We start from the raw sequence: 18356 nt of genomic DNA, 5'->3' as shown, positions 1-18356 counted from the left end.
TGCTGGATCTTTTCCTTTTCTGAATTTCAAGGTCTCATCATGTTGACAGCTCCAAATTCTAAGTCGTCTGCCCAACACGCCCGGACCCAAAAGAAATAAAGCCGAATTCAGCCAGGGTCCTACCACCCACTGCCTCTGGGGATAGTCTGCGCCCCCTCCCCGCCGCGTGGGGGCTGAAGGGAGGTAACTTGGGCACCGGGGTGCCGAGGACGTCGTGGGGAGATAGGTGTTCCAGAGACGGAGTTGACAGAGCCGAGACATGTGACAGTCGAAGCGTCACGTTCTGTGGTCCGAGAGGCTGGGACCGGGCCGGTCACGTGACGCGAGGAGGGGTGCACCGTGGGGTGATGTGAGATGAGGGGCCTCTCAGATTACATACCAGTGACGCATTCTCACCCCTTTTGGCAAGTAGATTTCCGTTTGAAGATGCGAGAGTTCCGGCGAAGTGGGCGGGTTCTCACGTCCTGGCAATTTTGCTTCCGTTCGGGGCCCTGCTGCTTCCGACCTCCGCCTTTCCCTCGGGTGGGGAAGGGACGAGATCCCGTGCGCATGCTCCAGTCATCCCAGAGGGGGCGGGGCCGAGGCTACAGGAGCGGGAGGGGGGGAAGAAAAGGGAATTCCAACCTGTGGAAACTTGGGGGTCCCCGAGGTCGGCTCCTTCCCCTTGACTGTGGATGGTGCCAGGCAAAGAGCCTCTGGCGGCTCGTGGGGGGCAGTTTTGGGGTCCGCAGGGTGAGGGCGGAGGGGAGTGTCAGAGTGTGAGTGGGATACGGGAGTTCCAAACTTAGAATCTTGAGGCCCGCCGGGCTCCGGCGCCGGGGAGAGGGAGCTCGGGCCGCCATGCGGGACAGGACCCACGAGCTGAGGCAGGTGAGAAGTCGGCGCAGCAGAGTTGGGGACGGGCGGACGGGATGGGGTCTGGCTGGAATGCAGGACTCCTGGTCTTCGGGGCAGGGAGGGGTGGCTGTGGGCTAGGAAGAAAAGACCCGGAAGTCTGTGAGTCGTGCTGGGCGAGAGCAATAGCAAGGAAGTGATGCCAGTGACCCCGGCCCTGGCAGGGGGATGACAGCTCGGACGATGAAGACAAGGAGGGAGTCGCGCTGGTGGTACACCCGGGCACTGCACGGCTGGGGAGCCCGGACGATGAATTCTTCCAGAAGGTAAGAGGCTGGGGTCTCGGCCTGGATTCACGAGGGGGCTGGAGGACTAGAGGAGCATAGCGGCCTGGAGTACCCCCATATCTCCTTCAGCCCTCTCGGTCATCCTCCCCAGGTTCGGACAATTCGGCAAACTATTGTCAAGCTAGAAAATAAAGTCCGAGAGTTGGAGAAGCAGCAGGTCACCATTCTGGCCACGCCCCTTCCCGAGGAGAGTGAGTCAAACCCTGGGTGTAGAACGCATGCTCAGCCCGAGGGATTGTGGGGATTGTAGTTCCACGCAGGTGGTGGGCAGGGAGATTTGTTGAGGTAGGGGCTGCTGTTTGGGCATCATGGCTTTCTCTTGTTCAGGCATGAAGCAGGACTTGCAGAACCTGCGCGACGAGATCAAACAGCTGGGGAGGGATATCCGCGCACAGCTGAAGGGTGAGCTCCTAGGACCTCAGATTCTTTCCTCTGATCCTGCCCAGCTCCTGGTATATCTGGGGAGTGTGTGGCCCAGAGAGGCCAGTGATATATATCCAGGTCACACAGCAGGCCTACGTCTAGAATCTCCGTCTCCTGACTTCCAGTCCAAAGTTCTTTCCACAGCATATGCCTGCCTCTCAGGTTCCCTTATTTATAATGAAACCATTTACATTTGACCCTTGACCGAGGCAGAGGTTAGCGTTGCCACCCCACCCCCCAAGTCATAATATGCATATAACTGTATGGTCCACCCTCCATATCCCAGGTCCTGCATGGGTGGATTCAACTAACTGTGGATCATGTAGTTCTGTAGCATGCATTTATTTTCTAAATATCCAAGTATAAGTGGACCCACGCAGTTGTGCAAGGATCAGCTGTACTTCTACAATTCTTGCTGCCCAGTGTGCATTCTTTGGGCAGGCAGATGGGGGTTTTGTTAGGAGGCCTCTGCATGCCTGTGGGAATTCTCCGATGTATTTATTGCAAAGAAAAATATACTTTTGCCTGTCAGAGACTCAGAATTAGTCATTTTATGATAAATTTTATTTCCAAAAAAACGTCCTATGGCCATAATCACCTCTCTATTGTATGGCTGGGTGGCTGGGGTCCTAGTCCCCAAACGAATTTCAGAAGCCCCAGGTCAAACTCCCCTGCTCTACCAATACTCTTGTGTCTTTCCACAGCCATAGAGCCCCAGAAGGAGGAAGCTGATGAGAACTATAACTCGGTCAACACAAGAATGAGAAAAACCCAGGTGGGTTCATTATTCCCAGAACTAGGAAGTTTCAGCTAGTGTTTTATAGATCATTAGATGGCAGATGTAAGAAGGAAGGGCCCTTAGGGATCATCAAGTCCAACCAGATGATTTTCCAAATGGGGAAACTGAGACTCAGAGAGGAATAGGATTCACCCAAGGTCAACAACCCAGGTCTCATGACTTCCAGTCCATTATATCCCTGCCCTCTTCTCCTCCATTCAGTGGGAAGTTGCTGAGTCCCTAGACATTATCTGGGCTCGGCTGTAGGAGATACTTTCTAGAAGCCAAGATGGGGAGTTAAGCTTGAATAGATGACAAAGGCATTATTCAGGTAGGACTTGGTAGCTAATGGCTCTACCCAGGGAAGAAGAGGGTGCAGTCAAATGGCTGGGAGGTTCCCTGCCCATGTGACAGGGACATCCTCTGCCCCAGGGACAGAATTCAAGAAGTCAGGAAGAGGAACTTCCCTGGGGTGGAAGGTCACTGAATCAACAGCTTTGTAAGATTTTTTTTTTTTTTTTTTTTTGCGGTATGCGGGCTTCTCACTGTTGTGGCCTCTCCTGTTGCGGAGCACAGGCTCCGGACACACAGGCTCAGCGGCCATGGCTCATGGGCCTAGCCGCTCCGCGGCATGTGGGATCTTCCCGGACCGGTGCACGAACCCGTGTCCCCTGCATCAGCAGGCGGACTCTCAACCACTGTGCCACCAGGGAAGCCCTGTAAGGAGATTGAGGTGGTCTGAGCAGCCTCCTCTGAATGCCCAGTGAGGCATGGTTTGGAGTTCTTGGAGATCAGAGTTGAAGTAGGTGGGCCCAGAGCTCAGCAAAGACTCCAGATTGAAGATGGAACAGTTTGGGCATCTTGAAAGGGTACAGCTGAAGCCAGGAGAGCAGATGTGTCTTTGAGGAAGGAACTCCAAGGAATGAGCAGATTTTAGATATCAGCGAAATGGACAAGGAGAGAGGGCCTTTCGGGGGGGGGGGTGGCTTGTGGTAGTCATTGGTGTAAGAGGCTGACGGCCCAGGTGGGCCTGTAAAAATCTGGGCAATCGCTATGACCCCTGGGCATCCCAGCACACCTCTAGTCTAAGCAGTGAGGCTGGTGTTCAACAAGCATTCCACAAATATTTGTTGAAGGTCTACTGTGTGCCAGACCCTTTTTCAGCTGTTTGGGATACAGCCGTGAACCAAAGATCCCTATCCTCACAGAGCTTACATTCCAGTGCGGAGAGACAATCACCATAATAAATCAGTAAATTATTTTAGAACATAGGAAGTATTAAGGGAAAAGAGCAGGAGAGGGAATGAGAACATTGGGAAAAGGCAGGTTGCAATAAGGTGGAGAAAACTTCACTTAGAAGGTGACATTGTAACAAAGACTAAAGGCCTTTGTGGAGCCTGAGCATTCCAGGCCGAAGGCACGCAAGTGTAAAAGCCTGAGGTGGGGCTGTGCTCTGCTCAGGGAGGAGTAAAGAGCCCACTGTGGTTGGAGGGAAGGGGTGAGGGAACAGTGTCCGGAGGTAAGGTCAGAGGGGCAATGGGGGAAGGGGCGGGTCATATAGGGCCTTGCAGGTCCTGGTAAGGGCTTTGGCTTTTACTTTGAGAAACTGGGGGAGCCTTTCAAGGTGGTCAAGGCAGCAGGCCCCTATGAGGTCATGCTCTTTGCTCACTGTACCCACGGGGATGCTGAAGCCCAGACCGGGCAGGGATCCTCCCAGGAGTACCCGGCTTCTATTCTCCATCCTTAGCACGGCGTCCTGTCCCAGCAATTCGTGGAGCTCATCAACAAGTGCAACTCAATGCAGTCCGAATACCGGGAGAAGAACGTGGAGCGGATTCGGAGGCAGCTGAAGATCAGTGAGTTGCAGCGTCTGGTCCACAGGGTCAGGTGACCTGACCAGCTCTGAGCCTGGCCTTTTCCTTCACAGCAAATGCTGGAATGGTGTCTGACGAGGAGCTGGAGCAGATGCTGGACAGCGGGCAGAGCGAGGTGTTTGTGTCCAATGTGAGTGGCTGCAGCCAGCCTCCCTCTGCCAGGCCGCCCGTCCTCTCTGAGTCCTGGCCCTTTTTCATGGAGGGAATCCTGAGGCCCAGAAGGGCACAAATTAGCCTGCCTGGAACCACTCATCAGGGGCCTGGCCCCAGTTCTAGGCCTGAGGGCTGCCCCAAAGCTGAACAGGAAATTCTGAACCTGCTGCTGGTTTCCCTGTGACTTGTCCCTTCACTCCTGTCCACTCTCCAGATACTGAAGGACACACAGGTGACTCGACAGGCCCTAAATGAGATCTCGGCCCGGCACAGTGAGATCCAGCAGCTTGAGCGCAGTATCCGTGAACTTCATGAGATTTTCACTTTTCTGGCTACTGAAGTGGAGATGCAGGTGGGCACCCCAGGCAGCTGGCCAGGCTTGATTCAGCCCCCATACGTGAGACCGTGTTGTGCCTGTCAGCCCACCTCCACCCTTAGCCTCTCTCCCTGGGGCTTTTGTTCCCCTCCAGACTGGGCCAAGCCCCCAGGCTAGCCTTTATTTCTGTCCTTAGCTGTGCCCCCAAATTGCGTCCTCCTGAACAGCTACTTGGATGGCCACTCCTCTATACATTGTACCCCATCCCTCAAACTTGAGCCCACCCCAGGTATGGCCCCAACCCTGGCTTCTCCTCCACCAACAGAATCTACCCTCATACTTCTGAGAGCTCCACAGCTGCCCCCTAGAGGGCCTGCCTCCTAAAGTCTGTACAAGGATGGAGTGGGAGGTGGTATTCTTCCCCCGGCCCTTATTTCAGGATAAGGGGAGCTTCTAGCCCTGTCCTGGAGGAGCTGACCCAATGCTCTTTCGCAGCTGGGAGTCATGGGGAAGAGCTTTCACTCGGTAGGAGTACCAGGATAGGGAGAGCTTCACAGCAGCAGGGAGACAGGCCTAAAGAACACATGACTTCAGACAGACTTGTGAGGGGACAAAAGTTCACCCTGTGTGAAAAGATAGGAGCCATGTAAGGCACTCAGCTCCCAGCCAGCAACTGCGAGTAGAGGTTGTACGGGGCGAGGGAGCAGGACAGAAGGGACCACATGGTGGAAGGGGGCCTCGAAGCCACCTGCAGGAGGGTGGACTTTGGTCAGATGTGGTCCTGCCTCCACATCTTTGTTAGTGCAGTGTTTTCTGCCAGGAATGTCCTTCAGTCATTTGTGGTTGGGCTGGGCAGACTGAGGAGCTGCTGGGCCCTCCACCCCCAGTCATTCCTACCTGCCTGAACCGCCCCCTCTTCCGAGCAGGGGGAGACGATCAACAGAATTGAGAAGAACATTCTGAGCTCAGCAGACTATGTGGAACGTGGGCAGGAACATGTCAAGATGGCCCTGGAGAACCAGAAGAAGGCGCGGAAGGTCAGCCTCCCCCCACCCCCACCCTGGGTGGCCCTCCCTCCCCTCCTGAGTTTCCCTGACCCCCACTCCTCTCCCACAGAAGAAAGTCTTTATTGCCATCTGTTTGTCCATCACTGTCCTCATTCTGGTGGTCATCATTAGCGTCTCCACGTTGGTTTGATAGCGCTGCATATTCTCGGTGAGATACTGTGGGCCTGCCCCCTGGCCTGCCCCATCCCTGACCCCAGCCTTTCCTCCTCCTCTCAGACCCTCTTCTGCCCTCCTTCCCTTGCAGGCACTAAGAGCACCAGGGACCCCGGGTCTACCTTCTCTCCCAGCAGCTGGGGGTGGGCAGGACAGAGCCTCCAGCCAGACCCCTTCCTCACACTGGCCTTGTGTAGAGGGGCAGACGGTCCTTCTGGGGTCGGCAACCCCTCATCCATGGGGGCCTCCCTCCTCAAGCCACAGTGCCTGGGGGCGGGCCTGCACTGTCCTGTCTGGCTGGGACATGTGGTTTTGTAAGAAATTAAAAAAAAAAAAAAAAAAAAAAAAGCTTGGAGATTCCCCTGTGCATGTGTGTTCCTGAAAAGGCTGGTCCAGGGCCTCCAGGTAACCAGCCTCCCACCTCCTGGCCACCCTTGGGGACAGGCCCAGCCCAGGCAGGCTCAGATCGGACTGTCATAGGTGCTGTGAGCACACCAGGCTGGCAGTGCCCTTCTACTCTCCCATGAGAATGAGTGGGGCCGGGAGGGGGTAACACCCACATCTGGCTGTGAGTACCTAACCCCAAAGGAGTGAGGCTGAGCCAGGCCATGGGACACGGTGTGTGTGTGTGTGTGTGTGTGTGTGTGTGTGTGTGTGTGTGTGTGTGTGAGTGTGTGTGTGTGTGTGTGTGTGTGTGAGTGTGTGAGAGAGAGAGAGAGAGATCTATGGGCATTCCTGAGGCCAAGAAGAAGAGGCACTGTGAAAAAGTAATTGAGCCTGTTACTTTGAATATAGTGGACTCGGAAGGGCCTGTCTCAGAGGGCGCGATATTTGAGTGGCGTGGCAAGTGAGGAGGGGCCGGTTATGGGAAGAATCAGTGAAGAGGTTGCCAGGCAAAGGTTCAACAGGCCAGGCCCTGTGCCCAGAAAAAGGCATTGCCCCTTATATGAGTTCAGGTTAGAGAGCCAGGCACTGCATCAGCTCACCTTGTTTCTCAGGGGTCTTGTGGCTGAAGCGGGTAGAGGAGGCAGAGGAGCCTGACCCCAGGGTTTCCATGACTCACCTGAGCTCCAGGCTTCCACTCTAAATGTCTAAGAGTTCCAAGTCCCATGCCTAGTTTCTGCAGCTGGGTGTGGCGCCTGTCCCCAGACACCTAGTTTCAGGGCTTCTGGCTCCGAAGCCTGGTAAAAACAGGGAGGTGCCTGATCCTGACCAAGGTCTGGGAGCTGGGTTCCAGCCGCCCTGTCCCATCGCACTTTCGATCCCACAGGTCACCGCTGCTGCTCCTGTAGCCCAGCCCGTCTGGTTGCAGTACCGCTCACTTCGGCCACCAAGTATGGGGTGCACATGTGGGTGCCGGGGCGACGCGAGCGATGAAGGGCTAGCTGTGTGGTCGTTGGTGCAGACTCAGACCCGCCCCTGGACCCGGGATGGGGGAGGGGTCAGAGGGCGGGATTGGGCCGCAGTGACGTGGGACAGGACCGCTCAGCCTCCATCCGCGGCTGGGCGCCCGCCTGCAGCGCCTCCCTGTGGCCCTAGAATGGCGGTTGCTCTGTGCCTGCGCCAGATCCGAGGGTACACTTGGCCCCGAGTGTACGGGGTGTGGCTGAAGGGTAGCCCGGTCGCTACTTGGAAAATGACTGACTAGCGGACCTAAATGTTGTTCCTGAAGAGCATCAGGATTGGTCCGTAGGGCGTCCTGAAGAAGCGAGCACCGGGTATTAAACAGCAATTAGAGGACGCTGATGTGGGCGGGGCCTCAGAGGGAGTCCTCAGTCGCACCCAAAAGCGATTGGATCACAGAGCTCAAGGGGCATGATCAAAACGCCAAAGGAGACGGAAGGCGGCTGGCCAGTGAGAGACTGGCGTGCGTGCGTAGGGAGTCAGAACCTCACGCGAGAAGGCGTGGCCGGGTCGCTCCCCCGCTGCCCGGACTTGCGGCTGGCCGAGTCTGGGAGGTTACCCACGCCTTCGTCCTGCCTGAGATCCTGTGTCCTGTGTACAGAAGAAACTCTAGACGCCTACAGGAAGGAACCCCTCATTTTCAGAAGCGTGCGAACACTCTAGATGCCCACCCAATGGGGAAACTGCGGAGCCGGATGGATCCTGCCCCAGGGGAAGATTGATTTGGACGCGGGGCCTCTGCGCTTCCCTGATTCTCCATTCTCCATCTCTTCCCCTTGCGGCCTGCTTCTTCAGCAGAATTCTGTCCTTTTGGTCTCCTTTGTCCAATCCCCCATTTTTCTGCCTTCAGAATCAAACTGCACGACCCATGGTACCTACTGGAATCTGGTAGAGACTGTCAAACCGACGCGGAGACTGCCACATCTACACAGCTGGGTGTCCACGTGCAGCGTGTGTCTTCCGCTTGGCCGTGCTGGACAGCGCCACCCTGAAAGGCTGCTTACCCTCTCACCCAGGACGCCGTCCAGAACCTCCTGGAAAAGTTAGCTAGATGGCCAAGCGAGGGCTCAGATGCCGGGCTCAACAATTTGAACTTTTTCTGTGGGCTGTGGGGACCTATAGAAGGTTTTTGAACAGGTGAGTGGCAAGTTTGGAGCAGACTTAGCAGACAAGTGCACTGGAGGTTTCACAGGCTCCCTTGCGTATACCCCTTCCCTGTGGGAAACCGACCTGAGTGAGGGGCTAAGGGCAGGTTTTGCACTGAAATCCTGGCTTGGCTGCTGTCTGCCCAGCTTTCAGGGAACATGGCCTGTGTTAGTTGTGGCTTTTCCAAATCATGTTGCATCACAACCTTTCACCTGCAGCCCTCTCCACTTAACTCCCTCACCTGAATATTTCATGGTTCAGATTCTTAAGAAAAGGAACCTGACTGGTCTAGGTCAGGCTACATTGACCTACCTATGAATTGTCTACCTTGAGTCAAGATTTTACCCTTGACCAAGATGTATGAGAGGCGTTATGTGGTACAAAACGCTGCAGCAGAGTGCATATGAAGCAAGAATGGACGAGTTCAGTGATTGATATCAGTTTCTGGTACAGCCCTGTGGTAGATTATTGTTCCAAATATATGCTGTCCTTCCTACTGGGCCCCTCACATTAGGAGGATTATACATTCATGCCCCACTTACAATGGGCTTGGCTATGGCCAGTGGAATGTGAGTAGAAATGCAAAGTACCACTTCCAAATAGAAGCTTTAAGCACTAATGAGTATTCTGAGAGCTTCCCTTCTCTTTTTCCTCGGCCATGAAACTGTCAGTTGCCATATCAAGACTTCTTCCGCCTGGAACCCAGAATTAACAGGACTTGAAGCTGAGCTGTAGCCGACCTGTAAAATGATGCGTAATGTAAATGAGAAACTCCTCTTGCTGTGAGCCACTGATATTTTGAGGTTGGTTGTTACCACATCAACAGTCCTTTCAACTGTTACAGAATTATTACCCAGCAGTGGGGTGTTGCTACAATAAAAAATAAACCTGAATTGTGTGTCATTGGCTTTGGAGCTGGACAGTGGCTGGTGAGGAAACTACTATTGGAAGCTGGAAAGATGGTGATGTGTGTTATGCAGTGGTGAAGCATCTTTTTAAACTGTAAGCTGGAAATAGAACTAAGAGTATAAATAATGTCCCACTGAATTTAGAGCTTTAGGCAAAAAACTGGGGAAAGAGAATATTAGTAGCATGCCTTGGTTGCTATTGGGTGCATTTGACAAGTTACTGTAAGAAAGAAATGACTCAGAATATAATTGGCCAGTTTTTAAGCAGAAATGGAAGAGAATATAGAAACTCCAGGCAAGTGATCCAAATTTTTAACCAGTGAAAGATACAACTTGACAAGGCCGTTAAGGCACAAAGTTTTATTAAAATTCATCTTTGTGGGACTTCCCTGGTGGTGCAGTGGTTATGAATCCACCTGCCAATGCAGGGGACACAGGTTTGAGCCCTGGTTGGGGCAGATCCCACACGCTGTGGAGCAACGAAGCCTGTGTGCCACAACTACTGAGCCTGCACTCTAGAGCCCATGAGCCACAACTACCGAAGCCTGCATGCCTAGAGCCTGTGCTTCACAACAAGAGAAGCCACCTCAATGAGAAGCCCACGCACTGCAAGGAAGAGTAGCCCCCACTTGCCGCAACTAGAGAAAGCCCATGCACAGTAACGAAGACCCAGCGCAGCCAAAAATAGAATAAATAAATACATTTATTGTAAAAAAACAAACTCATCTTTGTGGCAAGGGCCATATCAAGTGTATGGCTCTCATGCCTTATGTAAAAACCTCTGACTTGGTCGAAGTGGTTCCCAGTAAATCCTTTCAGTTATACAAGGTGATTCAGGGAAAAGAGATTAAGAGTGTAACTCTCAAAAAAAAAAAAGAGTGTAACTCTCCATTTGCCTACAACTAAGTCGAAAAAGAGGCATGTCTGGGGCTTCCCTGGTGGCGTAGTGGTTGAGAGTCCACCTGCCAATGCAGGGGACACGGGTTCGTGCCCTGGTCCGGGAAGATCCCACATGCCGTGGAGCGGCTAGGCCCGTGAGCCATGGCCACTGAGCCTGCACGTCTGAAGCCTATGCTCCGTAACGGGAGAGGCCACAACAGTGAGAGGCCTGTGTAAGAAAAAAAAAAAAAAAAGAAAGCTGCCTTATTAAAGAAGGCATAACCTCCAAGTGTTCTCAAATGTGGCCAAGGAGGGGCTTCCCTGGTGGTGTCGTGGTTGAGAGTCCGCCTGCCGATGCAGGGGACACGGGTTCATGCCCTGGTCCGGGAGGATCCCACATGCTGCGGAGCGGCTGGCCCCGTGAGCCATGGTCGCTGAGCCTGTGTGTCCGGAGCCTGTGCTCCGCAACGGGAGAGGCCACAACAGTGAGAGGCCGGAGTGCCGCAAAAAAAAAAAAAAAAAAAATGTGGCCAAGGAGAATAAATGGAAAAGGATGGGCCATTATAAGGGCAGAGCCAGGACTTCCCTCGTGGTCCAGCGGTTAAGACTCTGCACTCCCAATGCAGGGGCCTGGGTTCGATCCCTGGTCAGGGAACTAGATCCCACACGCTGCAACTAAAGATCCCGCATGCCACAACTGAAGATCCCGCATTGCAGCAACTAAGACCCAACTAAGACCCGGTGCAGCCAAATAAACAAACAAACAAACAAACCAAAAAAGGCAGAGCCAAGGACATGGAGAAGAATGAACTAGGGAACTAGTCCCAGGAAGCAGTCCCACTCCCAGGGGAAGGAGGGGGTCCTTTTCAACATCTGCCCAGCAGGATTTTTAGAATTATCATAGACCAGTAACTTCTGTCTCACATTTTTCCTTCTGAATGAGGGTGTTTACTGCTATTATCCTGTCCCTGTTCCACTTCATATGTTGGATGTGGTGGAGGGGACAGAGATAACTTGTGATTGATTGATTGATCTATTTATCTACTTATCTAGTTATTTATCTATCTAGTTATCTGTTTATCTGTTTATTTACTTTGGGTCATAGGTCTCTGGATCAAGAGATGCCACATCTGGACCTAATATAGAGACTATCAGAGGTCCTGGATTTGAGCCTGATGCCATGATTAGATAGGTCATTTGGGTGGTCTGCCTTGAGATGGGGATGCATTTATTTTGCATGTGGAGGAAACACAAAAGACAGTATTTGTGACAAAGAGGGCAGACGGGGGAAGATTTTACAATTGTTCAAAAAACTCATTGGCCTTCCCTGTGGGGCCCCTCCATATGAAAAGATTATATATCCCCACTCCATTGACATCAGCTATGGTTTGCTTTAGGCAATGGAACTTGAGTTTCTTATTACTCCTGGCACAACTTACCATAAACTTAGTGGCTTAAAACAACATACATTTATTCTTTTATAGTTCTGGAGGTCAGAAATCCAAAATTAGTTTCACTGGGCTAAAGTCAAGGAGTTGGCCGGGCTGGCTCCTTCTGGAGGAACCATTTGCTTACCTTTTTCAGTTTCTAACTGATGCCTGCATTCCTTAGCTAGTGGCCTTATCCTCCATTGCAAAGCACATCATTCCAATCTTGGCTTCTATCATATCACCTTCTCCCACTCTGACCTTCCTGTCTCCCTCTTATAAGGACCCTTGTGATTACCTTACGCCTATCCAGATACTCCAGTATAATCTACCATTTCACCATCCTTAATCACATTGGCAAAGTCCCTTTTACCATGTCAAGTAACATTCTCAGGTTCCAGGGATTAGGATGTGGACATATTTAGGGGGCCATTGTTCAGCATACCACACCACTCCAATCCACATTTAACTGATTCTTTCATTTATTCACAAAATATTTATTGAGCAAGACTTACGCACCAGGCATTATGGCGGGTGCTGGAGAAATAGAGGTGAAAATTCAGACAAGGTCTCTGCTTTCATGGAATTTATATTTTAGTAGAGATGACAAGTAAAGAAATAGCTAAGACATCCCCAAAACAGGACATGTATTATTAAAAAATTAAACAGTGTGTTGTGACAAAAAATTACAAGGGGTTGGAGACGGCTGTTCTAAAAGATAGTCAGGAATGGTTTCTTAAGGGAGGTGATTAATCCAAAGGGCAGAACTGAGAGCTCATAAGGCAGAGCAGAGCCCTGGAGGGTTACTTGTAGGCCTGGACACCTAAAGAAATTTGCCCAGCTGGCTTTTGAAATTGCTTTGGATCAGTGGCTCCTTTTTACCTTCCATTTCTTCCCTTTTTGAACCAGAATGTCTATAACTATTACCCTATGCATGTCTCAGCATTGCATGTTGGAGTACATGACTTGTTTCTTTAGTTTCATAGGTCCACAACTGGGAGGAATTGTGCTCCAGGATGGATTATACCCAGAGCCTCATCGGCATCTAATTTAGATAATGAGACTTGGGACTTTTGGTTTGATGAGATTTATTATGAGATTTTTTTTTTTTTTTTTTTTTTTTACTCTGACTTGATGCTGTAATGGGATGAGACTTTTAGGGACCTCGGGAGGAAGTGAGTGTATTTTGTGGGGGGGACAGACATGAATCTTTGAGGGCTAGAAGGTGAACTGTGGTAAGGAGAATAATGGCCCCCAAAGATTCCATGCCCTAATCTCTATGAATATGTACCTAACATGAGAAAAAGGGCTTTGCAGATGTAATTAAGTTTACTAATCAGTTGACCTTAAGATAGGGAGATTGTCCTGAATTATTCATGTGGGCCAAATGTAATCATATGAGCTCTTAAAAGCTGAAAAGCTTCTCCAGCTAGCTACAGAAGAGGAAGACAGAAGTCAGAGAAATTTGAAGCAGGAGGACTCAATGTGCCATTGCTGACCTTGAGGAGGGAGGGGCCCCTAGCCAGGGAATGTAGATGGCCTCTAGAAACTGAGAACAACCACTGGCTGACAGCCAACAAAGAAACAGGGACCTCATTCCTACAGCCAAATGGAACTGAATTCTGTTAATAACCCAGGTGAGGCTGGAAGTGGATTCTATGCCAGGGCCTCCAGATAAAAGCTCACACTGGCCAAGACCTTGACTTCAGCCTCATGAGACACTAAGTAGAGGACCCAGCTGAGTCAGCCTGGACTTCTGATCTATAGAACCATAAGATAAGAAATGGACATTCTTTTTAAGATGTAAAGTTTGTGGTCATTTATTATGCAGCAGTAGAAACAGTAAGATTTGAGCTGAGACTTGAACAGAAAGAGCATCATGGGCAAATCTAGGATTACGGGTTCCATCCCCAGGAAGGAGCAAGTGCAAAGGTCCCAAGACTGGGAAGAAAATAAACAGAAGGCCAGCATGGCTGGAGCCTGCTGAGTGTAAGAAGTAGGTAAGAGATGAGGTCAGAGCTGGGATAGGACTTGAATGGAAAGCAGGATCCAGGGAGAGGGGTTTTAGTTGAGAGTGGGCTGTGCATAAGTAATTGAGAACAAGTCTCCAAATCTCCTTGGCTGAATCTAGAATGACCGCCCCATCTACAAAGCCTGCTGCCTTCCGTTACCTCTGCCTCAGCCCCGGTTCTGGAGTTTTCTCCTGCGAGGAGTCCCAGTTTATGCAGACATTCAGCTGGGGAGGGGATCATGACTGAAGTCCAAAGTACAGACTAAGGAGTGATGCCAGCTATTGCCCCAGCAGCGGGGCCTATGATTTTGCATTCCCAAGATGCTTTCACTACCTGGGACAGTCCTGGCAGAGAGCCAGGGAATTAAAGGAAGTTGGGGCAGAAGAAAAGTGAGGGCCAAAAGTCAGATTGTCTGGGAATTATCCAGATAACAAAACGGGACAAAGACATCACAAGAAAGGAAAACTTCAGATCACTATTTCTTATGAATTATAGATGTAAAAATCCTCAACAAAATACTAGCAAACAAAATTCAGCAATATATAAAAATGATCATATAAGTGGGATTTATCTCAAGAATGCAAGGTTGGTTTAACATCTGAAATTCAATTAATGTAATAAAGAGTATTAGTAGAATAAAGAACAAAAACCCTCTGATCATCTCAATAGACACAGAAAATACATTTGACAAAATTCAACAACTTTGATTTTCTTTTTTTTTTTTAATTAATTTTATTTTTGGCTGCATTGGGTCTTCATTGCTGCGCGAACACTTTTCTCTGGTTGCAGTGAGCCGGGGCTACTCTTCGTTGTGGGGCACGGGCTTCTTATTGCGGTGGCTTCCCTTGTTGAGGAGCATGGGCTCTAGGCGTTCAGGCTTCAGTAGTTGTGGCATGCAGGCTCAGTAGTTGTGGCACATGGGCTTAGTTGCTCTGCAGCATTTGGGATCTTCCCGGACCAGAGCTTGAACCCGTGTACCCTGCATTGGCAGGCAGATTCTTAACCATTGTGCCACCAGGGAAGCCCAACAACTTTGATTTTTAAAAAAAAGCTTAAGAAACTAGGAATAAGAGGGAACTTCCTTAACTTGCTAATTATCAAAGGGCATCTGTGAAAAAGTCACAGCTAACATCATATTTAAATGATGAAAGACTGGATGTTTTCCCCCTCAGATCAGGATGTCTTCTCCCATTACTTCTATTTAACACTGTAAGCAATAAAAAGAAATGCATCCAGACTGGAAAAGAAGAAGTAAACAATCTCATTTTACAGATGACATGATCTTGTATATAGAAAACCCTTAGGAATACACACACACACAAATATTAGAGCTAGTAAACTGGTTCAGCAAGGTTGCAGAAAACAAGAACAATGTACAAAAATCTATTGTATTTCTCATCACTAGCAATGAACAATCCAAAAAGGAAAGAAAACAATTCCATTTACAATAGCAACAAAAGGAATAAAATACTTCTATATAAATTTAACAAAAGAAATGTAAGATTTATACACTGAACACTATAAAACACTGTTGAAAGAAATTAAAATCTAAATAAATTTAAAAACACCCCATGTTCATGGGTCAGAAGATTTAATATTGTCAAGATGACAGTACTCCTCAAATTGATCTACGGAGCCAATGCAATCCCTATCAGAATCCCAGACAGCTTCCTTTTCTTTCTCTTTTTTGCAAAAGTTGACAAGGTGATCCTAAAATTCATATGGAAATGCAAGGGATGTAGAAAAACAAAACTAATCTTGAAATAGAAGAACAAGTTGGAAGACTCACAGGTCCTGATTTAAAATTTTACTACCAAGCTACAGTAAGCAAAACAATGTGATACTGGCATAAAGAAAGATATATACCCAGGGAATAAAATTGAGAGTCTGGAAATAAACCCTTATATTTACAGTTAGTTTATTTTCAACAATGAAGTCAAGACAATTCAGTGGAGAAAAAATAGCCTTTTCAATAAATGGAGTTGGGACAATTGGATAGCCACATGCAGAAGAATGAAGTTGGACCCTTACCTCAAACCATATACAAAAGTTAACTCAAAATGGATCAAAAATCTAAATGTAAGAGCTTTTAGCTATAAAAACATAGTTTACTTTAAAAAAAAACTTTTATGCATTTTAAACTTCTACATTTATAACTAAATTATAAACTTTGTAAATGTTTATAAAACTCTTGGATGAAAACATAGGCATAAATCTTCATGACCTCGTATTAGGAAATGGGTTATTAGATATGGCTCTCAAAGCACAAGCAAAAATAGACAAAAATAGACAAATAAGACATCATCAAAATTAAAAATGTTTGTGCTTTAAAGGGCACCATCAAGAAAGTAAAAAGACAACCCATACAACGGGAGGGAATTTTTGCAAATCATAAGGAACTTGTATCTAGAATACATAAGTCTTACCACTCAACAGAATCAATCCAATTAAAAAAACGGGCAAAGGGGGACTTCCCTGGTGGTCCAGTGGCTAAGACTTGGTGCTCCCAATGCAGGGGGCCCGGGTTTGATCCCTGGTCAGGGAACTAGATCCCACATGCCACAGCTAAGAGTTTGCATGCTGCAGCTAAAAGATCCTGCATGCCGCAACTAAGACCCAGTGCAGCCAAATTAAAAAAAATAATAATGGGCAAAGGACTTGAATAGATATTTATCCAAAGACGATATACAAATGGCCAATAAGCCCATGAAAAGATCCTCAACATCATTTGCCACCAGGGAAATGTAAATCAAGACAACAAATTTACACCTACTAGGATGGCTGTAATAAAAAAGACAGATAATAACAACTGTTGGTGAAGATGTGGAGAAACTGGAACATTCATACCCTGTTGGGAATGTAAAATGGTGCAGCCACTTTGGAAAACAGTCTGACAGTTGCTCAAATGTTTAAACATAGAGTTACCATATGACCCAGCAATTCCACTCCTAGATATATACGCAGATAATTGAAAAATATGTCCACACAAAAGTACAGGTACTTCCCTGGTGGTGTAGTGGTTAAGAATCCACCTGCCAATGCAGGGGACATGGGTTTGATCCCTGGTCCGGGAAGATCCCACATGCCACGGAGCAACTAAGCCCGTGCGCCACAACTACTGAGCCCGCAAGCCACAACTACTGAGCCCGCGTTCCACAACTACTGAAGCCTGCGCACCTAGAGCCTGTGCTTCACAACAAAGAGAAGCCACCGCAATGAGAAGCCCGTGCACTGCAACGAAGAGTAGTCCCCGCTCGCCACAACTAGAGAGAGCCCACGCGCAGCAACGAAGACCCAGTGTAGCCAAAAATAATAAAATAAGTAAATGTATTTTAAAAAAAAGGCTCACTTAGTTCATTAAAAAAAAAAAAGCTTGTACATGAATGTTCACAGCAGCATTACTCACAATAGACAAAAAATGGAGACCCAAATGTCCATCGGCTGATGAAAGGATAAATAAAGGTAGCATATCCATACAATGCAATATTATTTGACAATAAAAAAGAATGAAGAATTGATCAAACTACAACAAGGATGAGCCTTGAGAACATTATGCCAAGTAAAAAATCCGTCACAAAAGACCACATATTGTAGGACTCCATTTACATGAAATGTCCACAATAGGCAAACCTATAGAGACTGAAAGTAGTTTAGCATTTGACTAGGGCTGAGGGAAATGGGTTGGTGGGGGGAGGGGCTTGGATCAATAGGAAGTGACAGCTAATGGGTATGGAGTTTCTTTTGAGGGTATGAAAATATTCTAAGATTAGACTGTGATGGTTGCGTTACCCTGTGAATATACCAAAAAAACACTGAATTGTACACTTCAGACAGGTTAATTGTATGGTATATGAATTATATTTTAATAATGCTATTAATTTTTTGAAAGTCAGACTGAGTCCTCAGGGAGCAGGAACTAGGGTATGGGATACGGGGGGTGTCAGAGAAGAGGGACCAAGGGATGGGTGTGTTGTCTGGGCCCAGAAAGGGAGCAGGAGTTGTGGATCTGTTCTGAACATCCAGGGGACCCACTTCATCCTTCATTGTAGATAGCTACCCAGGGATATCCGTTGATTAGTGTATATGGTATCTTTACACCGATTTTTAAAAGGTGTCTCCCCAAACCCCAAGATAAATCATCTTGCTCAAGGCCAAAAATCAAGTCAGTAGTAAACAAAAGTTCCCCTGCTTTCAATCCCCCAGTCCGGTGTCTGTTTCCTTCCTGCTCTGGATATGGTTATGGGCAGTGAGTGTCCTTGGTCAAACTGGTGCCCTCTTTCTGCAGCCATGACACTGGTCCCTGCTGTTGCCATGTGGCCCCCTTGTTCTGCTGTGGAGAACAGGAATGAGGGCCTGGGCATGACAACACTGAGTGAGGCCCCTGACACCAAGGGGATACCTAGTACTTCTGCTCCAGGTGCTACCTGGTGTACCAGTCCTGGGCTACAGCCAACTGCTGCCTAGTCCCCATGACTGGCAGTGGCACATTGGGCACTTCCTAAGGCTGCCAACTTGGTGGCCCCCAAGTCTACAGATAACAGCATAGAAAGAAGGATCTGGTTCACTCTGACCTTTGGCTTTGTTTTGGCTTATAAATGCAGAAGTCCCTGGTAGTTGGAATTTATAGTCCAGAAT

General features: G+C 48.8%; 1 protein-coding gene across 4 annotated transcripts; it reads left to right on the top strand.

Annotated features, from left to right (window-relative positions):
* Nucleotides 1-604: 604 nt before the first annotated feature.
* On the top strand, nucleotides 605-9388 carry STX4 (syntaxin 4). 4 transcript variants are annotated; one of them, XR_014017626.1, is made up of 11 exons: nucleotides 605-870; nucleotides 1059-1160; nucleotides 1273-1372; nucleotides 1509-1583; nucleotides 2309-2379; nucleotides 4130-4238; nucleotides 4310-4386; nucleotides 4624-4761; nucleotides 5652-5762; nucleotides 7216-8486; nucleotides 9167-9388. XR_014017626.1 is itself a non-coding variant. In XM_081256580.1 (11 exons), the coding sequence occupies exons 1-10, from the start codon at nucleotides 841-843 to the stop codon at nucleotides 5920-5922; spliced, it is 894 nt and encodes a 297-aa protein (XP_081112706.1). In that variant the 5' UTR covers nucleotides 605-840; the 3' UTR covers nucleotides 5923-5940; nucleotides 7216-7349. The 4 variants fall into 4 exon arrangements, 3 of the variants coding, with proteins under 3 accessions (XP_081112706.1, XP_081112705.1, XP_081112704.1); XM_081256580.1 differs by lacking the exon at nucleotides 9167-9388 and adding an exon at nucleotides 5842-5940 and having other exon boundaries at nucleotides 7216-7349; XM_081256579.1 differs by lacking the exons at nucleotides 7216-8486; nucleotides 9167-9388 and adding exons at nucleotides 5842-5940; nucleotides 6037-6483.
* Nucleotides 9389-18356: the final 8968 nt, after the last annotated feature.

The sequence above is a fragment of the Mesoplodon bidens genome (assembly GCF_964165515.1).
Source record: "Mesoplodon bidens genome assembly, chromosome: 15".
NCBI classification, from domain to species: domain Eukaryota; kingdom Metazoa; phylum Chordata; class Mammalia; order Artiodactyla; family Ziphiidae; genus Mesoplodon; species Mesoplodon bidens.
This window is presented reverse-complemented; position numbering and strand designations above follow the sequence as displayed.

What these genes read in the sequence shown, in the direction of transcription:
- STX4 (XM_081256578.1), top strand. Translation starts at nt 841, where the DNA reads ATGCGGGACAGGACCCACGAGCTGAGGCAG. An exon ending in GGACCCACGAGCTGAGGCAG is followed by an intron (nt 871 to 1,058) that starts GTGAGAAGTCGG and finishes CGGCCCTGGCAG; the next exon opens with GGGGATGACAGCTCGGACGA. An exon ending in ACGATGAATTCTTCCAGAAG is followed by an intron (nt 1,161 to 1,272) that starts GTAAGAGGCTGG and finishes CATCCTCCCCAG; the next exon opens with GTTCGGACAATTCGGCAAAC.